The sequence below is a fragment of the Budorcas taxicolor genome, chromosome 3, assembly GCF_023091745.1.
Source record: "Budorcas taxicolor isolate Tak-1 chromosome 3, Takin1.1, whole genome shotgun sequence".
Taxonomy (NCBI): Eukaryota; Metazoa; Chordata; class Mammalia; order Artiodactyla; family Bovidae; genus Budorcas; species Budorcas taxicolor.
Window position 1 is genome coordinate 23661044 of NC_068912.1, and position 25490 is coordinate 23686533.

Consider the following 25490-nt stretch of genomic DNA (forward strand, 5'->3'; position numbering starts at 1 on the left):
AATTAAGAAGTGACTTGTCCCTGGAAGAAAAAATGCCAGGCTTGGCACTGTATCCACCCAAGGAACTGCACTGACCTTTCAGCTGGTTCTTCTGAAGCCAAGCTGAGAATAACTTCTGAGAATTGAATAAGAACTGAAAGCCACTATATGTAGATGGGCAAGTGGTGGAAGGACACGTTGCAAGTGATACTTCTGGGAGGTTAGAGGTGATTAAAATAAAATCCTTAACCACTTGGGGGGAGCTGAGAAAATGGGTAGCTTCAGCCTAGTCTAAAAAGGAGTACCTTGCACAAGCTTATATCAGAAAGGAAAAAAAAAATAAACCTTCATTACACTGGAGCATTGAATGGTCCTGAGGTTTTCAAACCCAGACTTGGCTGTATTATTTTCCTTGCTTAGGGCAGCCCAGTTGTCTGTGCTTACCCCTAAAGTAGAAGCTGTAGTCTAACCCCTGCCTGCCTTCCTTGCTATCTCCTGTTAGTCTCCCCGTTGTTTAATAATTTCTAGCCTTACAAACATGGAACACCAGTCTCATTCCATCTTTGGGCTTTTGTACTTGGTTTCCTCTTTTTGGGATCACTTTTCACCTGTATCATCATGATACTTGTTCTTACCACCTGAGAGAGGCCTTGCCTAGTCACTGTATCTAAGGTAGGTCCCTATACCTCTGGCCTTCCTGGTTATGTTTGTATTCCAGAACTGGGTTCTGCTTGCAGTAGAATCTATCACTTACTACTGTGAGTGAACTTTATTTATTCACTTATTATGTCTTTGCCTAGTAGAAATAAGGTTCATGTGGACAGGGACTAATAAAACATGATTTTTCTGACACCACGACCTGTATCTCACATAGTAGATACACTTTAAGTATGTTTGTTTCTTCATTCTTCCTTCCTTCCTTCCTTTCTTTCCTTTTCTTTTTGGTTTTGTGGCTTTCGGGATCTTAGTTCCCTGCCAGGGATTGAACCCATGTCCTGGGCGGTGAAAGTGCAGAGTCTTAAGCACTGGACCTCCAGGAAATTCTCTCTGTATGTTTCTGAATATTGGAAAACTAGCCCTCAAATGGAGAAGGCAATGACACCCCACTCCTGTACTCTTGCCTGGAAAATCCCATGGACGGAGGAGCCTGGTAGGCTGCAGTGCGTGGGGTCGCTAAGAGTCGGACACGACTGAGCGACTTCACTTTCACCATTCACTTTCATGCATGGGAGAAGGAAATGGCAACCCACTCCAGTGTTCTTGCCTGGAGAATCCCAGGGACGGGGGAGCCTGGTGGGCTGCTGTCTATGGGGTCGCACAGAGTCGGACACGACTGAAGCGACTTAGCAGCAGCAGCAGCAGCAGTCCCCAAATACACAGAAAATGTGGGGACTTCCCTGGTGGTCCACTGGTTGAGAATCCACCTTCCAATGTGAGGGATGTCGATTCGATCCCTGGTCAGGGTACTAAGATCCCACATGCGGCAGGGCAACTAAGCCCTCGCACTGCAACTAGAGAAAAGCCCAAGAGCCACAAAATTAAAAAAAAAAAGAAAAGAAGATGTGTGAAATTTAGCATCTAGATGTTGTGTCACATTGCCAAGTGGTGCAGTGATGAAATTGGAATCTACTGCTGCTTTTTGTTTTTGCCTTTTTGGGGGCAGGGACATGCAAATACAGATACACAGTATATGAGATTGATATTTATCAGGCAGCCCCAACCAGTAACACTGAAGAAGCTGAAGTTGAATGGTTCTATGAAGACCTACAAGACCTTTTAGAACTAACACTCAAAAAATATGTTCCTTTCATTATAGGGGACTGGGATGCAAAAGTAGGAAGTCAAGAAACACCTGGAGTAACAGGTAAATTTGGCCTTAGAATACAGAATGAAGCAGGGCAAAGGCTAATCGAGTTTTGCCAAGAAAATGCACTGGTCATAGCAAACACCCTCTTCCAACAACACAAGAGAAGACTCTACACATGGACATCACCAGATGGTCAACACCGAAATCAGATTGATTATATTCTTTGCAGCCAAAGATGGAGAAACTCTATACAGTCAACAAAAACAAGACCAGGAGCTGACTGTGGCTCAGATCATGAGCTCCTTATTGCCAAATTCAGACTTAAATTGCAGAAATTAGGGAAAACCACTAGACCATTCAGGTATGGCCTAAATCAAATCCCTTATGATTATACAGTGGAAGTGAGAAATAGATTTAAGGGACTAGATCTGATAGATAGAGTGCCTGATGAACTATGGAATGAGGTTCATAACATTGTACAGGAGACAGGGATCAAGACCATCCCCAAGGAAAAGAAATGCAAAAAAGCAAAATGGCTATCTGGGGAGGCCTTACAAATAGCTGTGAAAAGAAAAGAAGTGAAAAGCAAAGGAGAAAAGGAAAGATATAAGCATCTGAATGCAGAGTTCCAAAGAACAGCAAGAAGAGATAAGAAAGCCTTCCTCAGCGATCAATGCAAAGAAATAGAGGAAAAGAACAGAATGGGAAAGACTAGAGATCTCTTCAAGAAAATTAGAGATACCAAGGGAACATTTCATGCAAAGATGGGCTTGATAAAGGACAGAAATGATATGGACCTAACAGAAGCAGAAGATATTAAGAAGAGGTGGCAAGAGTACACGGAAGAACTGTATAAAAAAGATCTTCACGACCCAGATAATCACGATGGTGTGATCACTCATCTAGAGCCAGACATCCTGGAATGTGAAGTCAAGCGAGCCTTAGAAAGCATCAGTATGAACAAAGCTAGTGGAGGTGATGGCATTCCAGTTGAGCTGTTTCAAATCCTGAAAGATAATGCTGTGAAAGGGCTGCACTCAATATACCAGCAAATTTGGAAAACTCGGCAGTGGCCACAGGACTGGAAAAGCCAGTTTTCATTCCAATCCCAAAGAAAGGCAATGCCAAAGAATGCTCAAACTACTGCACAATTGCACTCATATCACAGGCTAGTAAAGTAACACTCAAAATTCTCCAAGCCAGGCTTCAGCAATATGTGAACCGTGAACTCCCTGATGTTCAAGCTGGTTTCAGAAAAGGCAGAGGAACCAGAGATCAAGTTGCCAACATCTGCTGGATCATGGAAAAAGCAAGAGAGTTCCAGAAAAACATCTATTTCTGCTTTATTGAGTATGCCAAAGCCTTTGACTGTGTGGATCACAATCAACTGTGGAAAATTGTGAAAGAGATGGGCATACCAGACCACCTGACCTGCCTCTTGAGAAACCTATATGCAGGTCAGGAAGCAACAATTAGAACTGGACATGGAACAACAGACTGGTTCCAAATAGGGAAAGGAGTACGTCAAGGCTGTATATTGTCACCCTGCTTATTTAACTTATATGGAGAGTACATCATGAGAAACGCTGGGCTGGAAGAAACACAAGCTGGAATCAAGATTGCCGGGAGAAATATCAATAACCTCAGATATGCAGATGACACCACCCTTATGGTGGAAAGTGAAGAGGAACTCAAAAGCCTCTTGATGAAAGTGAAAGAGAAGAGTGAAAAAGTTGGCTTAAAGCTCAACATTCAGAAAACGAAGATCATGGCATCTGGTCCCGTCACTTCATGGCAAATAGATGGGGAAACAGTGTCAGACTTTATTTTTCTGGGCTCTAAGATCGCTGCCGATGGTGATTGCAGCCATGAAATTAAAAGATGCTTACTCCTTGGAAAGAAAGTTATGACCAACCTAGATAGCGTATTGAAAAGCAGAGATATTACATTGCCAACAAAGGTCCGTTTAGTCGAGGCTATGGTTTTTCCGGTGGTCATGTATGGATGTGAGAGTTGGACTGTGAAGAAAGCTGAGTGCCAAAGAATTGATGCTTTTGAACTGTGGTGTTGGAGAAGACTCTTGAGAGTCCCTTAGACTGCAAGAAGATCTAACCAGTCTATCCTAAAGGAGACTAGTCCTGGGTGTTCATTGGGAGGACTAATGCTGCGGCTGAAACTCCAATACTTTGGCCACCTCGTGAGAAGAGTTGACTCATTGGAAAAGACCCTGATGCTGGGAGGGATTGGGGGCAGGAGGAAAAGGGGACTACAGATGGCTGGATGGCATCATCGACTGGATGGACATGAGTTTGTGTGAACTCCGGGAGTTGTTGATGGACAGGGAGACCTGTTGTGCTGCGATTCATGGGGTCGCAAAGAGTCAGACACGACTAAGCGACCGAACTGAAGTGAACTGTAGCTTAAGATGAAAATTCTGGAAAAAGTTACTCCTTTTGTGAGTGACTAGTTTCTCTGAGTCTCTTAAAACAATGCTTTAAGCATGATTTCTTTGATTAGTATGATTGAACATTTCACTTTCTACTCTACAGATATAAAGCTGCTTTAAGTTTTATGAAGTTTAACTGTTTTACACTGGTAAAAAGTAAATTGAATTTTGAAATGAGGTCTTTCCCAATCTCACCATCATGGTTTTGAGTTATCAAAGTTTTAACTTCTGTTTTTATGACAAATAATTACAGTATTCTTTTAGAAATAGCCCCTGAACAAACTAGTGTCCAAATTTTACTTTTTTTTTATTGGTTGTTCATTCATTCAGGCACTATATTGTCATGTGCATCATCCAAGACTTCCAATGTATTATACATTCTTAGGAAATTCCTTAAAGTGGACTGTCATGCCTCAATACAGATGTTGTCTCCAAGTGTGGTTCCTCAAATTAGCAGAATTAGCATCACCTGGGCATTTGTTAGGAATGCAAATTCCCAGACCTGCTTTAGACTGATTCCCTCACAAACTGTGGGAATGGAGTTGGACAGTTTGTGTTTTAGCAAGCCCTCCAGATGATTCTGATACACACTAAAGTTTGAGAATTGTGGCTTAGTAAATGTTAAAAGTTCAAGGTAGCATGATCCTGCAGATTAGTCACATAGCATTAATTATTAGCCTTGTAAGCCCACCTCCTTTTTGGTCACTGAATTTGACTGGTTCACTGAGACTAGGCTATAAAGTTATTTTCTATATTGATTGCCACATATTGACTTAAGGTTGTTTATATTTCTCTGAACCTGTCAGTGTAATGATTTGCCAGGACACTTAATAGGAACAGACTGATTTTTTTTTTCTTTTTTTCTTTGCATCCGTGGCTTTCTGAGTCACAGGTGGCTGGCTTTTTATATCCTTCTGGATAAATCTCTCTAGGCACCAGGCATGGCACTCATGTTCTGTTAATGAGGGAGCTGTCACTGTCGGATCAGAGGGGACCCTCCAGGAGTATTTAGTTCACCACCATTTGACTTACAGGTTGGGAAACTGATCCCCCATGAGGTTCTGCTTTTCTTGCAGGGGTGCAGTTCATTTGTGGTCAGGACAGGGTTTCACGACTTCTGACTCTCTCTACTGCACCAGGATTCCTGCAGGGGGAGGACAGAGCTGTGGCTTGCTCTGTGCCTGCAGGACAGTCCTTTCCTACTATGAGTTTGCCTTTCTTTTTTTTTTTTTAAGAAAAAAGCAAATAGAAAAAAAAGTCAGGAAGTTCTCATTGCAACTAATAAAAGTGTCTAAAGAGAATAAAAAAATCAGTTTGAGAACTTTGGTATGGAGGAAATAACCTGACATTAACTGTTTTAATTATAGTTGTTGCATTGGGCTTATCAGTGTGGGAAGAGGGAGCATTTGAGCCCTACAGGGAAGTGGGATATGGACAAGATGACCCTGTTCCTGCATATGCCTGTTCGGACTACAACCTAGAGACTGCTTGTGTGATCCCAACAGCTGTCACGGAGATGGGGCTGGATTCAGTAAAGCCCTGCAGTGTCATAGCTAGTGGTAGGGTGGAATGGCCCAGGAAGTGGTCTCTTCAGTTCCTTGGCCTTCACTTTCCAATATGTGGGTATAATAATACTTGTTCTGCCCAATTTGAGAAGAAAAATGTCATAGTAGGGAGCAGCATATTACTGTGTTCAGAGGACGGACTCTCTCATGAGATCCAGACTCCCTAGGTTCAAATCCTGGCTCTTTAACTCATGGTTGTGACAATAAGTAGGTCACTTATGCTTTCTGTGGAAATGAGTTTAATGAAATTAACTACTTCATAGGGTTGTGGGGAAGATTTAATTAGTCTGTGTAAGTGCTTTAAACAGTATTGTTGTGTGTTAACTATTGTTGTTACTAGTTTTAAAAAATATTATTACCTTAACAGATGAGATTTTTATTTACTTTCATCAGTTTGATGTTGATAACAGTAGTGGGCAAGCAAAGGGTTCTCATGCAGTAATTGTTAGTAGAGGAGTTGTTCTGATATCTAGCTTGTGCATGGGTCCTGCTGTGAGAAGAAGCTAGTATCACCCAGAAGGGCAGACCTAGAGCCTCTGATGTTGTAATTTATTCATAGAATGATATGCACACTCTATTCATAGAGTGATATGCACAGAGGAAACTCAAAACCAGGGCCTTGTCGGTTTTGCTTTCAGGTATTTTTACATGAACCATCCTAGGAGATGAATATCTTCATAATCTTCCAGAAAATGTTTCATGGATTTCCATTTTGGTTTTTATTGTTTGACAAGGCTTCTTTCTGTCTTGCCTTTCTAATTGTTACTAGGATTCTTGATAAGCATTTTGGTGATGAAAATTCTAACTCTAAAAGCTAAACGATCAAGGTATTGTAACTGTCCAGCAAACAAATGGCAGCCTTTGGGTAGACTTCCTCCTCTTTTGGCTGAACTCAATGAAAGTTTCTACTATTGCTGTTTATTTCTGAGCAGTCTCTTTTGGGAGGGAATTAGGATGGTGAAGTGCCTTTTTACTATGGGAATGAGGATTCAAGAATTTGAGAATTATTATTATATTTATATATATATATAAAATTAACTTTTCATTTTCTTTACTTTGATATCCCCCCTCGTCTACAAGCTCTATTCATGGTCTGCTTCCCATCTTTGTGTGAGCCCCTTGAAGTTAGTTAGAGATTATGTTTTATTTATTTCTCTGTTTTCTATTTCCGCCTTTTCTTCTGGATCCTAATACAGCATCTGCTACACATTGGTGATGGTGGTTTAGTCGCTAAGTCATGTACGACTCTTGCGACCCCATGGACTGTAGCCCACCAGGCTCCTCTGTCCACAGGATTTTCCAGGCAAGAATACTGGAGTGGATTGCCATTTCCTTCTCCAGGGGATCTTCCTGACCCAAGAATCGAACTCAGGTCTCTGGCATTGCACATTAGGCTCTCAAATATAGTTTATTGAATGAATATTATTGATGTTTCTGGTTACTTCTTGAAGTGGCATGTTTTGAAACTTCACGTGAAGGCTTAAGTAATTCATTGATATCATGGTGACCTAGTATCTACGGTCTTCCTGAATATTCGTCGATGAATCCTTACATTGCTTATCCGAAGTATACAAATCCCAAGATGCTTGTGGTATATCATGGATTGGATAGCATAACTTTAATTCTCTTAGTATCATTGGGAAAGGGATGTAGTAGCCTAGAGAGATAGAAGCACAGAGAATTAAGAATGCCATTCAGGACCACAGAGCAGTTACTATGGGAAGAGACTCTTGGGATGAGCTTTTCTATGGCCCCAGAAGCCAAAAGATAAAAAGATGCCCTGAGCTGGATGTTTCTTTAATGTCTAAGGGTTATGATTAGTGTCTTATTTCTAATGTGCATTTGTTTTTATTTTTAGCATTGCAATGTCGTGATGGCTATGAGCCGTGTGTAAATGAAGGAATATGTGTTACCTACCACAATGGTACAGGATACTGCAAGTAAGTTTTTCTCTTTTTTTTTCTTCATTTTCATTTATCTTATTTTTCCTCAATAGGAAATTGGGTAAAATTTGGTTCTCCTATCCTATACTTAATACTTCTGTGAAATGTTACTGGTTCACTAACTTTCCTGATGTAGTTTTTTGGAAGATGAGGATTTGGATGTCAGATAAATGGTTAATAAGAACTTACTGTCTTACCCTTATCTTTTTCATCATGATAAAGGCTTTCAGTGAGTAGCTCGTGTGTGTGTATGTGTGCTTAGTCATGTCTGACTCTTTGCGACCCTTTGGACTGTAGCCCACCAAGCCCCTCTGTCCATGGGATTTTCCAGGCAAGAGTACTGGAGTGGGTTGCCTTTTCCTCCTCTAGGAGATCTTTCTGACCCAAGGATCAAACCCATGTCTCCTGTGTCTCTTGCATTGCAGGCAGCTTCTTTACCCACTGAACCATCAGGGAAGCCCAGAGAGTATATTCTTTAACATTTTTCAGTTTAATCGTTAAGAAATCTTTCAGTTAAGAAAATTTCAGTTTTCAGATTAGAATCGATTCTCAATGTGTTAGCTCTGATCTTGTGTTTAAGTTAGACCAAATGCATGTTAACTTTAATTCTGCGTACCATAGGTAAATATTATAGCCATGTAACACTTTTTTTTTCCCTAATGTAAAATATCCAATTCTGAAGGAGAGTCTGTGAGAGAAGAAAATACACACATGCCTGTAGGGATGGAGTAGGGAGCAGGGGCTGTGGGTGAAGGTCATTATATGGATTTAAAAGAATAAGGGTTAGGGTTAGGAAATGGCAACCCACTGCAGTATTTCTTGCCTGGAAAATTCCATGGACTGAGGAGCCTGGCGGGCTACAGTGCATGGGGTTGCAAAGAGTCGGACGGAGCTGAGCATGCACACACTAGCCACACTAGAGATGAATTAAGATGAGGAATAGGACTAGGGAGTATAGGCTCGTTCTCAAGAGTGTTTCTTTTCTTCCTGTCTAATCGTGAAGTGTAGCCATACTTTTTGTTTGAGGAAGCCTGTGAGGTATTCTTTTAAATTGCTTCTCTAGATTTCCTATGGATAACTTCCCCCGCTTCTACCTCAATTGAAAATTTTTGATAGGAACATGTATCCATTCTATTTCTTTAATAGAAAATAAGATTTGGTAATATGACATTTATCTTCTTTAATACTTTTTTTGGAGTGTATTTGTTCTTTGCTTATCAAGCACATACTTCTACCAAAGTATTTTAAGTGATTTTATCTAACATAGTTTTGTTTCTTTTCTGGATATTTAGCTGAATAACTTAACTGTAATAACTACATTTGTTCCAATCAAGTCTATTCTGACACTGGGATTTAAGTTCTTTAATGTTATAAACAAGAATTTTTCCAAGTCAGAAAAAATTTTCTTCACCAAAGTGAAAATATTTTAAGCTGTGATGACAGTAAAGCTTAACAATAGGTTATTTGGATTGGAATAAAGATAACATTGGAAATGAAATTTTTTATGTAGCTCATTGTAGGCTGTTCACTTAGTTTTTCTAGCTGGGGAAAAAAATCCAACCAAAAACATGTGATGTAGTCTCCTCTAAGAATGGAAACACAACTGGAGATAATAAGGAAAGGAACTTAATACGTTAGAATTGGCCACTGAAGTCTTGTTTAGTCTCTTTTTGGCATCTGGTGTCTTAGTTACTTGCTTCATTCTATTATTGAGCTATCTCGTGGTAGTTAACCCATTATATTATGATCATCTGTTGATAATATTTGTTGCTCCCACCAGAGTATGAGAGGTCCTGGTCTTGTGCATTTTAAGTCTGGTGTGTAGCTAGTGCCCAGCAACATGTTTCTTGAATCAAAAAATGCTCAATAGGTATTATCATTCACTTGTTTATTTATTTATTTATTGAAGGGTAATTGCTTTACAGAATTTTGTTGTCGTCTGTCGAACCTCAGAATGAATCAGTCATAGGTATACATATGTCCCCTCCCTTTTGAACCTCCCTTCCATCTCTCGCCCCCATCCCACCACTCTAGATTGATACAGAGCCCCTGTTTGAGTTTTCTGAGCCATACAGCAAATTCCCATTGGCTATCTATTTTACATATGGTAACGTAAGTTTCTATGTTACTCTTTCCATACATCTCACATGTTTTTAAATCTGTTTGTCTTAAATAAGTAGAGACTGGACATTTCCTCAGAATTTTGTTTGCTTCTTGTAGTGTTCAGGATGTCGGTACCATACAGAGAGGCAATTTAGTTCTATTTAGAGATAATTCAACTTGGTGACTTATGTAGGGAGAATTTCAAATACGTTCCAAGTGTTAGCCTACATATTTGTGGTCTGACATGGGGAGAGAAGATTCTAGAGGAGACTAAACTCTGAGCACATACCAGGAATGGACACTAAGGGTCATTTTGGGAGAGAAAACAGATCTGTGAGTCTCAGGCTCTCCAACCAAGGTGAGAGAGACGAAGTTGCCCCCAGTTTTCAGAAGAAGCATTGCTAGGAAACAGGGGACTCACTTTGTGATCGACAGAAATGGAGCTGCCAGAATTCTGTTGCTGAATACTTGCCAATTATTGATGGTGTGGATTGCTTATGGTTATGGTTCTAAACATAGTTCCTAGACATCCCTCAAATGGCTTCCAATCCTGTTGTGAGGGAAACAATCTTCTAGTGAAAAGCAGAGTAAGGGGAAAAATGGGTAAGGCCATCTTCTGGGGAGACTAGTGTGGATAACAAAGCTTGTAAAAAGTAATTGTTTCTCTACTTCAGTAAAAGTAATATTAGCAACTTCAGGAGCAGAAGAATCAACGTAAGTGGACACAGGAATGCAAGAACAATATCAGGGATGCCAGGTCACTCATCTACAGTGGCACCCCAGCCAACATCCACAGAATGTTAAGCAAAATTTAAATAAAAATAACATCTACTTAGCAGACCTTTCAGTATATCTTCACCACCTTTTATTTTTTTTCCCTAGGGAAAGAAGTTACTCCAGCTTGCTCAGTAAATATTATTTTCACAAAATGGTATATGAATATTAGAACACTTAGAAGATTTATAAAAATCACATTTATAAAAATCACATCAGATATATAGGATTTAATGACTGTCTTTTTATTCATGAGATTGCTTAGTGGATTAAGGAAAGAGAGCTGAGGCCAAACTTCTTTTACTGGGGTGAGTGGGTGGGAGTTAATGGAAAATGTTTTAAAGTAGAAGGCAACTGACTGTCTCTTTAAAGAGCATAATGTTATTGACTTAGCTAAATTATAATGGTTGTTTATGGAAATTATAGAAATCCTTGATAAGATCACACTGACAGATGAGGACAAGTACTTTTAAAGGTTAGTTTTGTATACAGCTCAACTGTTTTTTTCTAACTGTTAAGTATTCTATCAGTCTGTGATTAGATTGGGAGCTAGACAAGAAGAACCTGTGTAATCTTGCATAAAACTCAATTATTGCTCCTAAATAGTTGTTGTCAGCTCTTAATAAAGCCCTCTCTCACTACACAGAAGTAAGACATTTCATTCTCTCCCTTGTCCTACTGGGAGGTGTAAATATATAATTAAGTTTGGCTGTCATTAATCACTTTCAAGTTGTTTTCTCAGGCTTTCAAATATAAACCATTCCAAATCCCACTTTGATTAAAACTCATGGGCAACTCAAGTTCGCTAGAGTGTTGGGGGTGGGTGAGGTTACAATTTGCAAAATTCACAAAATGTGTATTTTTAAGGACACAGTATAGTTATTTAAAGTCCTTGTCTGCCAGTTTTTAACATATGGGTTGTCTTTGGGTGTGTTTCCATCAGTAGCTCTTTCTGTTTCCCTTTACTTCTTGTTTATGGTAGTTTTATCGGTTTTGGACATTGCAAGTGATACATTTTAAAATTTATCTTCTACTAAAGAATGTTACTGGAAGATCAGCTTTCTGCTGTGGAGGCTTGTATTTAGGTTCTGGTATGGTGGGTCTGTTTCGCTCTTAGTCTGATGGTGTGTCTTAGTCAAGACTTGGAGTCTGGATACAGTCCTTATTCCCAAAGTGTGACCCTTCAGTGAATTCAGTGGAAAGCAAGAGGTGTCTACCACATACTGGGGTGTATCTCAAGCCCCTCTAATTTGGTAGGACTTGAATTCAAACCTCTGACTCCCCAAAACCGTGCTCAGCTTTTCAGCCTTCCAGCTCTTGCTTTCTGTTGTGTTCCTCGTATCATCTTGTTGTGGAGTTACATGACATGTTTTTTAACATGTCTGGTTACAAAACTGGTTCTGTCTGGTCCAGGATTTCTCTTCCTCAATTTTCAGAGGAATTTTGACAATTCACCTTTGACTCCTTAGCTCTTATAGGACTTCCATTCACCTGTGCTTCATGAACTGGGGAATACCTTCAGGGAAAAAGGTATATAAGTGTAGGTTTCATATATGTAGTTTGTTTTTTCCTTTGAGGCTAATATCGCTTCTAGTTTCTGCCTGCTTTGATTGCTCTCTGGTACCTTTTAATACTTTGTCTGAAGTTTATAATAATTGAGAGAGTTGATCTAAGTTACTCTGCCATTACTGATGCTGAAGCTGAAGCTTCAATACTTTGGCCACTTGATGTGAAGGGCTTACTCACTGGAAGAGACCCTGATGCTGGGAAAGATTGAAGGGGGCAGCAGAGGATGAGATGGTTACATAGCATTACTGACTCAGTTGACATGAATCTGAGCAAACTCTGGGAGATAGTGAAGGACAGGGGACCCTGGCTTGCTGGAGTCCATGGGGTTGCAAAATATCACACACGACTTAGCCACTGAACAACAACTCAGCCATTATTTTTAACAGTATAAAATAAAATTTTAAGAGTTTTCAAAGTTTTCTACGTATCACTTAAGAGGTGACTAGCACAGTATTTGTGAAATAATAGAAAGTCACCATGAGTTATATAGCTTCTGTGAATAGTTGATTCCTTTTGAGAATCTCTTTTTGCCAAAGTATCTAAGTAGAAACATTTTAAAGTAAATTATTATAAATAAAAAATGTTATAAAACATAACTGTCACATTTCACCTAAAATTTATCTGTTAATGCTAACAAACATTAAACTTAACTAACAGTTTTCCTTGCCAGGATTAGGAAGGAGTGTTGGTGGTCCAGGCCTCCAAAAGCCATCCAAGAAAACCAGAGCCATTGCCTTCTTCATCCTCTTGAGAGAAGGAAATAGCAACCCACTCCAGTATTTTTGCCAGGATTATCCCACGGATAGAGGAACCTGGTGGGCTACAGTCCATGGTGTTGCAAAGAGTCGTCCATGACTGAGCAACCGGGAATAGAGATACTCAAAACATTCCAGAGCCTGACTTATAGTATAGGATGCATCACCAGTGTGTTGTGGTAGTACTGCCCTAGAAAGGCATTTTCAAAAGTCATGCCTGACTCAGCATTTCCACTTTCACTCACCTTGCTGGTACACTCAGCGCTGTTCAGGGGCAGTATCAGATCAAAGGAAGGCACTGGGAAAATATCAACTATTAAATCACTTTCTCTTTTCCTGCTGAAACTGGTTTTGCCAGCAAGGTTCCTTCAATCTTGATAAATAATATTTGAAGGCAGTAGTTCAAAATTAATGCAAAAATTATGATTAAAGTATGTACATTAAAAAAAAGATGAAATCAGAACTGTTGATTTTTTTTTTTTTTTGCCCCAGGCTCCTGTATGGTTAGTTTGGCACTGGTGAGTAAAGTAACATATTTGAAAGAGCCCTGTTTGGTGACATGGAAAGGACAAGTTTTCATGTCAGTTAGACGTGAAGTTAAGCCCCAAGCACTGTCAGTAACTAGATCTTTGGCAAGTTAAAGAGTATTATACTAGCTAACATTTATTGAGCATTTATTACTTACTAGCCTCTGTGCTCAATTAAGCTCTTTACATGTATTTTTCTAGTCCTCAGGTAAGGTTGAGCATGCTCAGTCGCTCAGTTGTGTCTGACTCTGCGACCCCATGGGCTGCAGCCCCCCAGTCTTCTCTGTCCATGGAATTCTCCAGGCAAGAATACTGGAGTGGGTTGCCATTTCGTCTTCCAGGGAATCTTCCAGGCCCAGGGATTGAATCTGTGTCTCCCGTGTGTCCTACATTGGCAGGTAGATTCTTTACCACTGAGTCACATGGGAAGCCTCCTCATGTAAGGTAGATAATTTTAATATCCCTGTTTTAACAGTGAGTATATGAAAACTCAGGTTAAATATTTTGCCCAATATCACATAACTCTTTAAGTATCTGACCTGAGGTGTGCTCTTTGAAAATGTACTGTTTCTCTGAGTCTCAGTTTGCTTATCAGTAAAATGGGACAAAATTACCTATTTTAAAGTGGTAGTTTAAACAGGATCTTCTGAAAAGGCAGTGTGGAACATTTGAAAGTGCATGAAAGGTAGCTTTTCAGATCAGGATTATGATTAAAATTCTATATAGTTTCCTTTAAAGTAGACACATAGATAGGCCTGGGTAGCTCATAATATTGGGTTGGCCAAAATTTTGTTAGGGTTTTTCTGTACCATCTTATGGAAAACCCCATATGAAGTTTTTTGCCAGCTGAATACATGGGCCAGGCTTGGCTAATGCTGCGTTTCTGAGAAGTGGCCTTGACCATGAGAACTCAGTGCAATTAATGCAGATGAAATATAAGAACAGAGCAGTGAAGGTGGGGGTGGAGGATATTGTGTGCTAACATGCTTTTTAGTAGAAAAAAATTAAACTTAAAACCTTAAAACTTCTCCCTTTTTTCCTAATGGAAGATGAGCAAGTCCAGACAGATTTTATGCAGCTGTGAAACTGAGACAGGTTAAATTCTACCACTTCTGATAAATGATGCTGTCATCACAAGACTCACAAATTGTTAAATGCACAGCCTTATGCTTGCAGTGTGAGTTATAGACATACAGATGTGTGTCCTGTGAGGCTTTCTTTGTTTAGGACTTGGGGTCTGGACCTTTCAACAGAACCATTTCTAAGCTGTTGTTCTTATTAACATTTATGTCCTTGAAAAAATCCTTTAAGAATTATGTTGTGTCCCTGAGGAATTTTTCATGAGGTATGAAAAATTGATTAATAGCTTCTTATCAATATATAACAGCAGAATTCCCATGTTCTGTTCAACTGATCTTTATATTCTTTAGGTTAGAAACTTTACAAACTTCGGTGTTAGGTGGAGAAGTAGAAAAAGGTGGTTCTTAGGCTCTGCTTGTATCCTTTTGCCTGTCTTGGGTCATTGCCAGTAAGTTAAACTGACTAATCTTGGCCTGCAAACCTGGCACAAATAGTTAGGAGTTTAGCTAGGCTTCTTTCAACACAGTCCCCATAACACAGGTTAACCATAATCCTAAGTAAAGTTTCTTTCTCATTGTTCCATTGTGTCATGTCAGCACCATTAATTTCATGTAGTAATTCCTTTATCCCCCTTTTGTTTTGACTAAGCAGGATGAGAAATATTTCTCTTTCATGATCTGGAGTAACTTAATTAAATCCTTCATTTAAAATTTTGGCTATCTATCTTGTATCAAGGCTAGCAAGATTGAATACAAAGGGTTTGAGGAAGTCAGAATGTGATAAAAATGTAATTATCTAAAAATTTCCAAGTGCTTTTTTCCCTGTTAAGCTAGCTTAAATGTGTGGGCGTGATGAAGCTTTTCATTAAGCCTCCTTCTCAGCATCCTGAGCTAGGAATTTTGTAGCTAGAAATGAAGTTTAGTGTTTCCTCCACCCCCATCCCCCATTGTGTGTGTGTGTGTGTGCGTGTGTGTGTGTATTATGTGTTTTGTTTTCATAGTGTTTTAGTTGTGTTTTGTTTTACATCTCAGTGTCATTTATAGTTTCTCTGGGGCGTCCCAAAGTTTTCTATACCTTATTCACTCATCATCGGTTATCTTCACTAGCACTTCGTCCTCTGTGTCTGAATATGTATTACTGACTCTCATAGTGATGGCTTCAGTCTTCTCTTATTAATGCAGCTACCTTCTGTTTAAAATGTTCTTCTCCTAAACAATCTTCTACTTGGATCCAAATGAAAAGGCCTTTATGGAAAGAAAGTGAAAGCAAAGACTAATAAAGGCGTTATTTAAATAACAGGTGGCATTACTGAGGATACATATCCAACTGGAATGTTATATCCATTTTTTCTTTACATAAGTTTGAGGAGAAAGTAGGTGCTAATGAGAAAAGAGGCCTGTTTCCTCAACTCTGAAAGTCAGACTCTAAAGACACTTCTTAGGTTCATCACTGTTTGTCTTAGCCAACTCAGGCTGCTATATAACAAACTGCCAAAGACCAGGTGGCCTAACCAACAGACATTTATTTCTCATAGTTCTGGAGGCTGGGAAGTCCACGATCAAGGTGCTGGCTTCCTCAATTCCCTGTGAGGACTTCCTGCTTTGTAGCCAGCCAGCTTCTCGCTATATCCTCACATGGTGGTACTAATCCCCTCATGAGGACCCCGCCCTCTTGACTTGATCTGCTGAGTTATTTCCCAGAGTCCCCAGCTCCAAATAACATTACATTGGGGATGAGGGTTTCAATATGAGGATTTTGAAGGGGTGCACTCAGTCCATAGCCCTCTTCAAAGGAAAGTTTAATTTTCATCAAACTGGTGTTTATTGAACTGGCTACTGTGATTAAGCACTGTGCAGGGTATTGTGATTAAACATAAAGGCTGGGGAGACCTGTGCTGTCTGACTTTCTTATTCAGAAGTAGCTAGACCTCAGGAGTGTCTGCTAATGAGTGTTGTGTTTCTCTTACATAAGACATGGTGGCAGTTCTCTGATGTCTTGCCATCTTATTGGGGAGATGAGGCATACACATACATACACATATATGTATACATACATACGTATATGTAATATATGTATGCGTATGAACTGTGGAGATTGAGACAAGGGAACGACTGCTATGGAAGACTAAAATCAGAGAATATCTTGTGGTTCACTTATAATCTGAAAATAAATCTGAGAATATTGACTGTGTCTTAGGAAATGGATAGGCAGAAGGATGGAAGTAGAGAGACTGAGGCGACTAGAAAAGGCTGTGATTAACTGAAATAATCATTACCAATATTGTCACTGTTTTTTCCTTAATGACATAGTTTTAAAACTTTTTTTTTTTTTTTTTTTTTTACATCGTGGGTGTTCTCTGTCTGTACTTCAGTTTGTGTGAGGTTTTGCTCAACTAGCTTGTGGATTTTTAATCTGTTTCACAATGACGGCTAACTGATTTGAAAAATCATTCCTTTAGTACATGTTGGCTTGAATGCCTGAGATAGGCTGTCTGGATTAAGGCATGAGGAGGGAGACCCAAGGACAAAGAAGAGGGGGCAGCTGGGAGCAATCATCTCTCCTTCCCTCCGCCTTTTGGCCTTGACTGTTGAGTCTTGTGCTGCTTCCAGAACAGAGTGGCCAGGTAGGCTTGTGGACATCGTTTATAGGGAAAGTCAGAATTCACAATCTCTGAGGCAAGAAAAAAAAAAAAAGGGTTAAGAGGAGTGATAGAAAAAGAGAGATGTCAGGAGCAGGATCAGTCTTCATATAAGGCATAGTGCATTCTTGATCTGAGGCATCCCAACCTCAGATCTCTTCTGTCCAGCATATTATTGTCCTGATCCAGTTCATTTCAGGCATCCAGAGTAAGCAAGCATCTGTTAGAGCCATCTCTGGTTACCCCAAATTAGCTCGTGTCCTTTTCTGCTTGTTTCCTCTGATTATATAGTACACATCCAAACCCTTAATTATACAGAATAAACCAGAGATGCCTATTCTGTGTGGAAAACATTTAATAGTGGTTATGATTCCTTTGCCTAGACCTTGCCAGTGACTTGGCCATTTAACCCCCTGTCCCTTTAAAATTTTGAAATGCTGGTGGTTATTGTGTAAGCCAGAGACATCTCCTTAAGGAATTATTTTACTGGGCAACTTGCCTCTTCTGAAATCTCACTCAGCCTGAAAAGTACCTCAGGAACCTTTTTGACTTTAATTTTCCTCTTAGCTGCATTTGTAAGTCATATTTGTGGTATCTCATTCTCTGTCTCATGTTGTTAAAACTCATGGCCTTGAATTTCTGGGTCACTCTTAAAAAATGGACAGAACTTGATTACTAATGAAAAGTTGACTCATTTCCTCCTAGGCAAAGGCTGACACTGACAATCAGAGTTTATAATTAGTTTTTAGAGAAGCATACTCTCTAATTATGGAACATCACCTATTCTTTCTTAAATTTTATAAAGATTAATGAGAGCATTATGAGTTGGGGAAATGAGTAAGATAGGTACTTATGCTGTGTTGAGATGATGTATAAAAATTAGGTCTGGAAAAAGGTCCTACATGAATTTAATTAAGTGGTTGATTCCCTGCAAGCTTAAATTTGGTGCATCTCTTCCCAGACACACACAGTCATTTTCAGTCTTGTGTGATTTGTCAGTGGGTCAGAGTCCATAAATGGAGGGACTGCAGTGTCTACCACTATTCTGTGCTGAGGAGAACGGGCTTTCATGTTGGCCACATGACTTGGGGAAGAGGCCTTTCTTTCCCTTTTAGGCTCACAGTTCCCCTTAATTCTCCATATCTTGTTTAAATATATCGCTCTTTCTCTTTCGCTTATTCTTTGCTTCCTTATGCTTCCTGCAGGGGTTAGCTGAAAGTGTGGGTTGTGCAACAGTTCCTTTATACAAGTGTGTATTGAACTGTCTGTGTGCTTAGAAGGGTGAGTTAGGTAGCATGAAGAATGTAGAAGAAGAGGCGTGTGCACAGTTCTTGCCCCAGGGAGTCCCTGCTTAGAGTGGGTTGATGGTCAAGACAGACACAACCACTGAGCCCAAGCATTACCATCAGCTAACATCATTGCATTCTCAGGCAGTATTGCTGAAGAAATTCAAAAACCAAAATTGTAGAGTCATCAAACTCAGGAGGTGGAAGGGATTTTGTCGAGCACCTTCCCCACTCATCTTGTTTTATAAGATGAGGAGCCCAAGGCTTAAAGTGGCCAAGTGACTTGTCCTGTATTACATAACTGATTGGAATGTAGAGTGGGACTAAAAGCTGCTTCTCAGCCCCCATTAGGTGACCTAAAGATTCAGCACTATTTCTTTTCATTCTTGGTACCAGCTCTCAAGGGACTGCTGTTCAGGGTGAAAACAGAGAAGGGGAAGAGAGAGAAAAGCAGAATTAAAAACAAACAACTTACAGCTTTTATGAGGCAGTTTGAAAGTCCCAGAATTTTAACTCTAGCTATATATTTTATTTTTTAATATTCCATGAAACAAAACAATGTGGAAATTCTTTTGAGTTCCTCCTAAAGTAGGTCTTTAATCCTCCTAAAGGATATTAATATCCACGGGGGCTATAGAACATACCTAAATGGAATCATACAATTTTAGAGTTAAAGGTATTATTAGAGGTTATTTGGCCTAGCATCTTGTTTTAAAACATGAGGAGACTGAGGCTCAGAGAAGTAAAGTGGCTTTTTCAAGATTCACACCTAGTGGAAGAACCAGGGCTTGATATAGAGGAAAGGTCTGTGGGGAGACACTCAATCAAAAGCTCTAAGAACATGCTCAAGTCTTTGGTGAGAGTTTTTGTAAAATAATATACTAGCTACATTTTTATTCTCATTCAGATAAGAAACAGACTCATTACATATCTATCTACCTACCTGTCTTCAAGTATGCCCTGAGTATGTCTCACCTACCAGTAGATATGGGTTTTTAAAGCAGAATGATGCAGGAGAATGTAGCCACATCAGGTGTGGCTTTGCCTTGCTTCCGTTTAGTAAGTGAAGTGCCTCTCAGGATGCATTTATCTTCACTTTGTGTGAACTTGAATGCGTGCTTTCAGGATTCTTCTTTGACCCTTTGAGCCTGATCCCATCTTTTAAGGGGAGTAGTAGTTTTTGTCTTGAGTCACCACATTAAGTTTATACACTCTTAATTCTTTTCCTTAATGTCTGTTCTTTTTGTTATTATTGGTTCTAATTATGCAGAGGTATAACAATTGACAATGAACATGGTTCTTAACAAGTGCTCCTAAAGTGGCAGACTTCTAATAAACAAAAAAAAGTTAACCTAAATTGCGAGCACATATTTTGAAGGTGTTTTTAGCCTCTGTTCAGTTCAGTCCCTTAGTCATGTCTGACTCTGCGACCCCATGGACTGCAGCACGCCAGGCTTCCCTGTCCATCACCAACTCCCAAAGCTTTCTCACACTCATGTCCATCAAGTTGGTGATACCATCCAACCATCTCATCCTCTGTTGTCCCCTTCTCCTCCCGCCTTCAATCTTTCCCAGCATCAGGGTCTTTTCCAAGGAGTCAGTTCTTCACATCAGGTGGCCAATGTATTGGAGCTTCAGCATGAGTTCTTCCAGTGAATATTCAGGACTGATTTCCTTTAGGGACGGACTGGGACTCTCCTATGTACACTTTAATACTGTCCTGGCCTTAAAGCAGGCATCAGTGAACTTTTTTCTTAAAGTGCCAGATGATAAAGGTTTTAAGTTTTGCTGGCCAAGAAGCAAAGTAAGGATATGATGTACATACCTATATACCTCTTTAAAACATAACCATTAAAACATGTAAAAGCCAGTTTTAGCCCCTGGGCTGGAGGTACAAAAACAGGTGGCCTGTAGATTTTGCCTAGGGCAGTATTTGCTGACCTTTATCTTAGAGTAGCCATTTGAAATGCTTCATGTCCTTGGATGGCATGAGATATGGAAGTACCATTCTTTGTGCTAAGCTTTTTTTTTTTTTTTAATATACAAAAGGAATTCTTAAATCAGCTGTTGCTGAAATTAGAACAAAGAATTATATCTGAATCTTCCTATATCAGTTTTTAGTTGATACAAGTTTTCTAGTTGAGATGATCTATACTGGAGGTCTGCAGCAGAGCCAAGATCCTGTTAAATAAAGAATGTTTTTTAAGAAATAAATAAAAAATCACATTTTTTTCTTTGACAGTAACTGTTCTCTTATTGTCATAAAAGTAATAAGTGTTGTGAGATGTCATTAACTTCATGAGTTATCTTTTGTGTGGAAAACTTTTGGGGGTGATTATTGTGATGATGATGATTTTAATAATTATCTTTGTTCTCAAAAGCTTATAATCTAGAGGAAAACAGATAACAAACCAAGTCCAGTCCCAGCTGTGTAGTTGTTGATAGAGCATGTTTCCAAGTATAGACACCACTAGGCTAAGACTTTCACATGTACTACCAGCATCAGCCATGTAGTGAGGGATTGAAGGTTTTGCTGTTTTTGTTAAAGAATGCAAGAGTACATAAAATAATGATAGCATTGTATTTTTAAAAGAAATCATCTTTATGGTATCTGGATGTATGGTATATAAATCTTCTCATTAGACCGCTGTTTAGCTTTGCAAGATTTCCACTTTGTCCCTGTGGAAGCATAAACTTTGATTTCATACAGCAGATCAAGCATCCGTTCAGTTCAGTTTAGTCGCTCAGTCGTGTCCGACACTTTGCGACCCCATGAACTGCAGCATGTCAGGCCTCCCTGTCATCACCAACTCACGGAGTTCACCGAAACTCATGTCCATCAAGTCAGTGATGCCATCTAGCCATCTCATCCTCTGTCGTCCCCTTCTCCTCCTGCCCCCAATCCCTCCCAGCATTAGAGTCTTTTCCAATGAGTCAACTCTTCGCATGAAGTGGCCAAAGTATTGGAGTTTCAGCTTTAGCATCAGTCCTTCCAATGAACACCCAGGACTGATCTCCTTATGATTCCAAAGCTGAGGAACAATTTTTTATAAGTCATGTGAGTTTGAATATATACAAATATAGGCAGCATTTGTAGGAAACTTTTCTGTTTAATTCAACTAACATTTATGAGTGTTATGTGTGCCAGACACTAAGCTAAAAATTACTTTATTTGGATATGCTATCTCAGTGTTTCTCAACCTTTTTATCTTTATCACCCCCTTGCCCCAAAGGAGCATTTTTAGAGTTTTTTCCCCTAATCTCTCTACCCCAACCCCATGCAATTTTAATACCATAGATATATGGTGTATCAGTTTATCTATCATAGCCCTTTGGAAGACCATTATAATATCTAAGTTTTTTTTTTTTTTTTTTTTTACCCCCAAGAACCATTATTTTTATGCTTTGGGTCACAGCCCTGTCTTTTATGGGAACTAGTGGTTTTGGTCTTGAAGTAGGATTCAAGGCACTGTTATTTATTTCCTCATGCTGTCCATTATTTTTATTACCTGTGGTTCTAGTCTAAGTAAGGTCATTTAAATGGGATTTTATAGTGTTTCAGGGCATTTTTAAATTATATTTTTCTATATATTATATATATTTCAATATATTATATTATTCATTGAATGGTCTTGCATACCTCTACATGTGATTATTACATTTTTTGGGAGAGTGATGTATTCAGAATCTACAAAGAAATATTTTTTATTTCTCTTCAAACTTATCTTTCAAAGTTCAAAAAAATTCAGGTTTTTCTCCTGCCTACTCTCGCATTCACGTTTGGTTTGATATGATTTGAGTATAGTTATTTTGCAACTAGGAATCCTTTTAGGCCAAACTATAAGCTTTTGGAACTTTCTGCCTTTAGATATTTTTTGGACTTCAGAATTTTACAGGTGGTGATTTCCTCATGTTAGAGAACAGAAAGCAAGCACACTCAGTTTTTTTCTCTGAAATTTTGTTTAATTTTTACTGCTCAGTGTCTGAATAATCGAGCAGTTTATGCTACTGAGGCCACTTTGTAGGATGTTCTATCACTCAGGATCCTGGTGGTTCATGTAGTCAGTGGTTTATTAAAGATTAATAAAACCACAAGAGAAAATGCAGACTCTGTGAGAGAGAGAGAGAGAGAGAGAGAGAGAGAGAGAGAGAGAGGGAGAGGGAGAGGGAGAGAGTGTTCTTATTTGGGGAGAAAGTATGATTTATAAAGTCTACTCCATATAGGTTTGGCTGACTTACTTTGAATGATTTAGAGGTAAGTGAAGGTTAAAAAGTCCTGTATGTATCAGGAATCTTAATTAGTATTGATAGTCCTTTGGGTAAACAGCTCAACCTAGTGGTTCCCAAACTTTGAGTATAATTAAAGTCTTTTGATATTGAAAAGCAGAGAAATTACTTTGCCAACAAAGGTCCGTCTGGTCAAGGCTATGGTTTTTCCAGTGGTCATGTATGGATGTGAGAGTTGGACTGTGAAGAAAGCTGAGCACCGAAGAATTGATGCTTTTGAACTGTGGTGTTGGAGAATACTCTTGAGAGTCCCTTGGACTGCAAGGAGATCCAACCAGTCCATTCTGAAGGAGATCAGCCCTGGGTGTTCTTTGGAAGTAATGATGCTGAAGCTGGAACTCCAGTACTTTGGCCACCTCATGCGAAGAGTTGACTCATTGGAAAAGACCCTGATGCTGGGAGAGATTGGGGGCAGGAGGAGAAGGGGATGACAGAGGATGAGATGGCTGGATGGCATCACTGACTTGATGGACTTGAGTCTGAGTGCACTCTGGGAGTTGGTGATGGACAGGGAGGCCTGTCGTGCTGTGATTCATGGGGTCGCAAAGAGTCGGACACAACTGAGCAACTGAACTGAACTGAAGGTGTAAGGATTCTATAGGCCCTTGCATTTTGCCTTTTGGCTTTGGTTAAGAATGTGAGCACTGAATAGTTGAATGTCTTCTGTACGCCAGTTCCTGTATTAGGCACCATGAGTATAGCGATAATAATTCTTGGTCTCTTGGGGAAGAAATAAATAATCATAATATAAGATAATGAATTATATATGTTAGGGTTATGGGAATATACAGCAGGGGGCATAAGCCTGTTTCTCAAAGGAAATAAAATTTGAGCTGAAGCTTAAAGAAATTTTAGGTCTTAACTATGAGAAGAGGGCAGGGAAAAGTGTTTGGACTGAATGAACAGCACGTACAAAGTTCTGGAGGTGCATTAGAACATGTTCTAGGAACTAAAGAAACTGAGCCTAGCGAGGGTGTAAGGAATGAAGGGATGATGTTCTTGAGATGAAGCCAGTTCTCAGTCTCTTGTTTGTATACAATGCATAATGTCAATATCTACTGAGAATTCAATAACCCTTTATAATGTTTCCACATTTGAATAACTGTAACAGCATTTACAGTCCATTTCATATGGAGAGGACATTATTTAATAGTCTAGAAAGTGATTTATAAGCATTTGCAAACTCCTTGCAGTAACTGTACAATGTTTGGGGAAAACTAGCTTAACTCATTTGTTTTTGCCTATTACTCTGAAGGGTGCTTTTTGTAAACTCATGTGTTTAGAATACGTTTGCCATATTTTAATCACAAGTAGATGCTTTCTCAGGATCCACTCAGTGAAATCTGGTAAAGGTACAGATTGTATGCTAGAAGACACGAAAGACCACCTTCTGTTATGGCAGCAACAGAAGTTTTCCAATGCTGTTTGTGTGCCCTTGTCCACTCTTTCAAGTGATGATTGAAGAGGCTAGGCACTCAGTTCAGCTTTTGAGTTCTGATAAATGAGCCCAGACTATAAACTGGAAGATAAGGGTGTTTGCAAATTCTTGTGTAAATAAAGCATGGTTTCCCATTGCAGTGGTTACTGATTTCATAGTTTCTGATGAAGATGAACAGTGCTATGAATTAACAGTTTTGAAGTGTATACCATGGCAGCTTCTTTCTGGTTTGGATTTATTAAAATCAGTGTGTGTTTATTGCTTTATTCATATGGAGGGTAGTGTTGAAAAACCTAAATGCATGGAAACCAAGTGAGGTGGAGCTTCAGAAGATAATTCCCAGCCTCACAATTCCCCGTGAAATTCTTTTCCTGTGGGAAACTTTTAATTTGGAAGCATTCAGCCTAATGTGGGAACCAAGATTAACATTTTCTGAAATACTACAAGAAAAGCAGAAATGTTCTGCTCAGGAAGCTGAATTTACATAGTAGAAAAATGGGCTGTCCTACAGTATTTTGTAGTCTTTATTAGTTGTGGTAAAAAAAAAAAATGCGTGTGTATGAGAGAGAGGAGAGAGAGAGAAAGAAAATGAGAGAGAGGAGGGAGAAATTGATTGTATATTGGTCTTTGTTTCCTTTACATCAAACCAGCAAAGCCCTAGAAAGTGTGTTTTACCACACACAGCCCAGCACTGTGCCGTAACTCTGTACATGAATACTTTTTTTAGTTCTTTTTGTTTTTCTTTCTTGCTGAGTAAGCTATAGTATTTCCTTTTTTTTTTTTTTTTTTTTAATTTTCTCTTTCTTTTTGGGGGAAGGGAGGTGAGAAGGGGAGTGGGAATGGCAAGAAGAAGTCAGCATCACAGAACTCTTCCCTTTTTCCCTCTTTACCAGGAAGTTAGTAAGACGTCTTCCTGTACCTTTTTTTTTTGTCAGTAATTAGCATAACCCAGTGGTCACCTTTACACAGAGTTACAGAATCAAAAAGTTGACAGCCTGATGAGATGTTCAACTTGGAGGTACTGAGAGGAGGGTGACAGTGAGATTGGACTAGTAGGCTGGGCCTCTTGAATTCCAATCCGAGAGTTTAGACTTGATTCTGGAGACTCTCGGGCATCTAGGAGCTTGTAAGCCAGGGCCTTGGGATATAGGAACTTTAACTGGTTACAGTTAGCTTTGGCTGTTAGCAATCATTTTTATCTACTTTAACAGGGGCCTGGGGGGCGGGGAGGGGGCAGGAAACTAAGCTGGTGTTACGGTCACAGGAAAGAACAGACTGATTTGGGACCTTTTC

At 39.4% G+C, this 25490-nt stretch overlaps 1 protein-coding gene across 1 annotated transcript in view; it reads left to right on the top strand.

Annotated features, from left to right (window-relative positions):
- The window catches only part of NOTCH2 (notch receptor 2), a 177350-nt gene that overhangs the window by 44697 nt on the left and 107163 nt on the right, over positions 1-25490 (top strand). The window contains exon 2 of the mRNA XM_052636558.1: positions 7656-7737. Within this exon, the coding sequence (XP_052492518.1) occupies positions 7656-7737 (82 nt within the window). The remainder of the gene's footprint in view (positions 1-7655; positions 7738-25490) is intronic.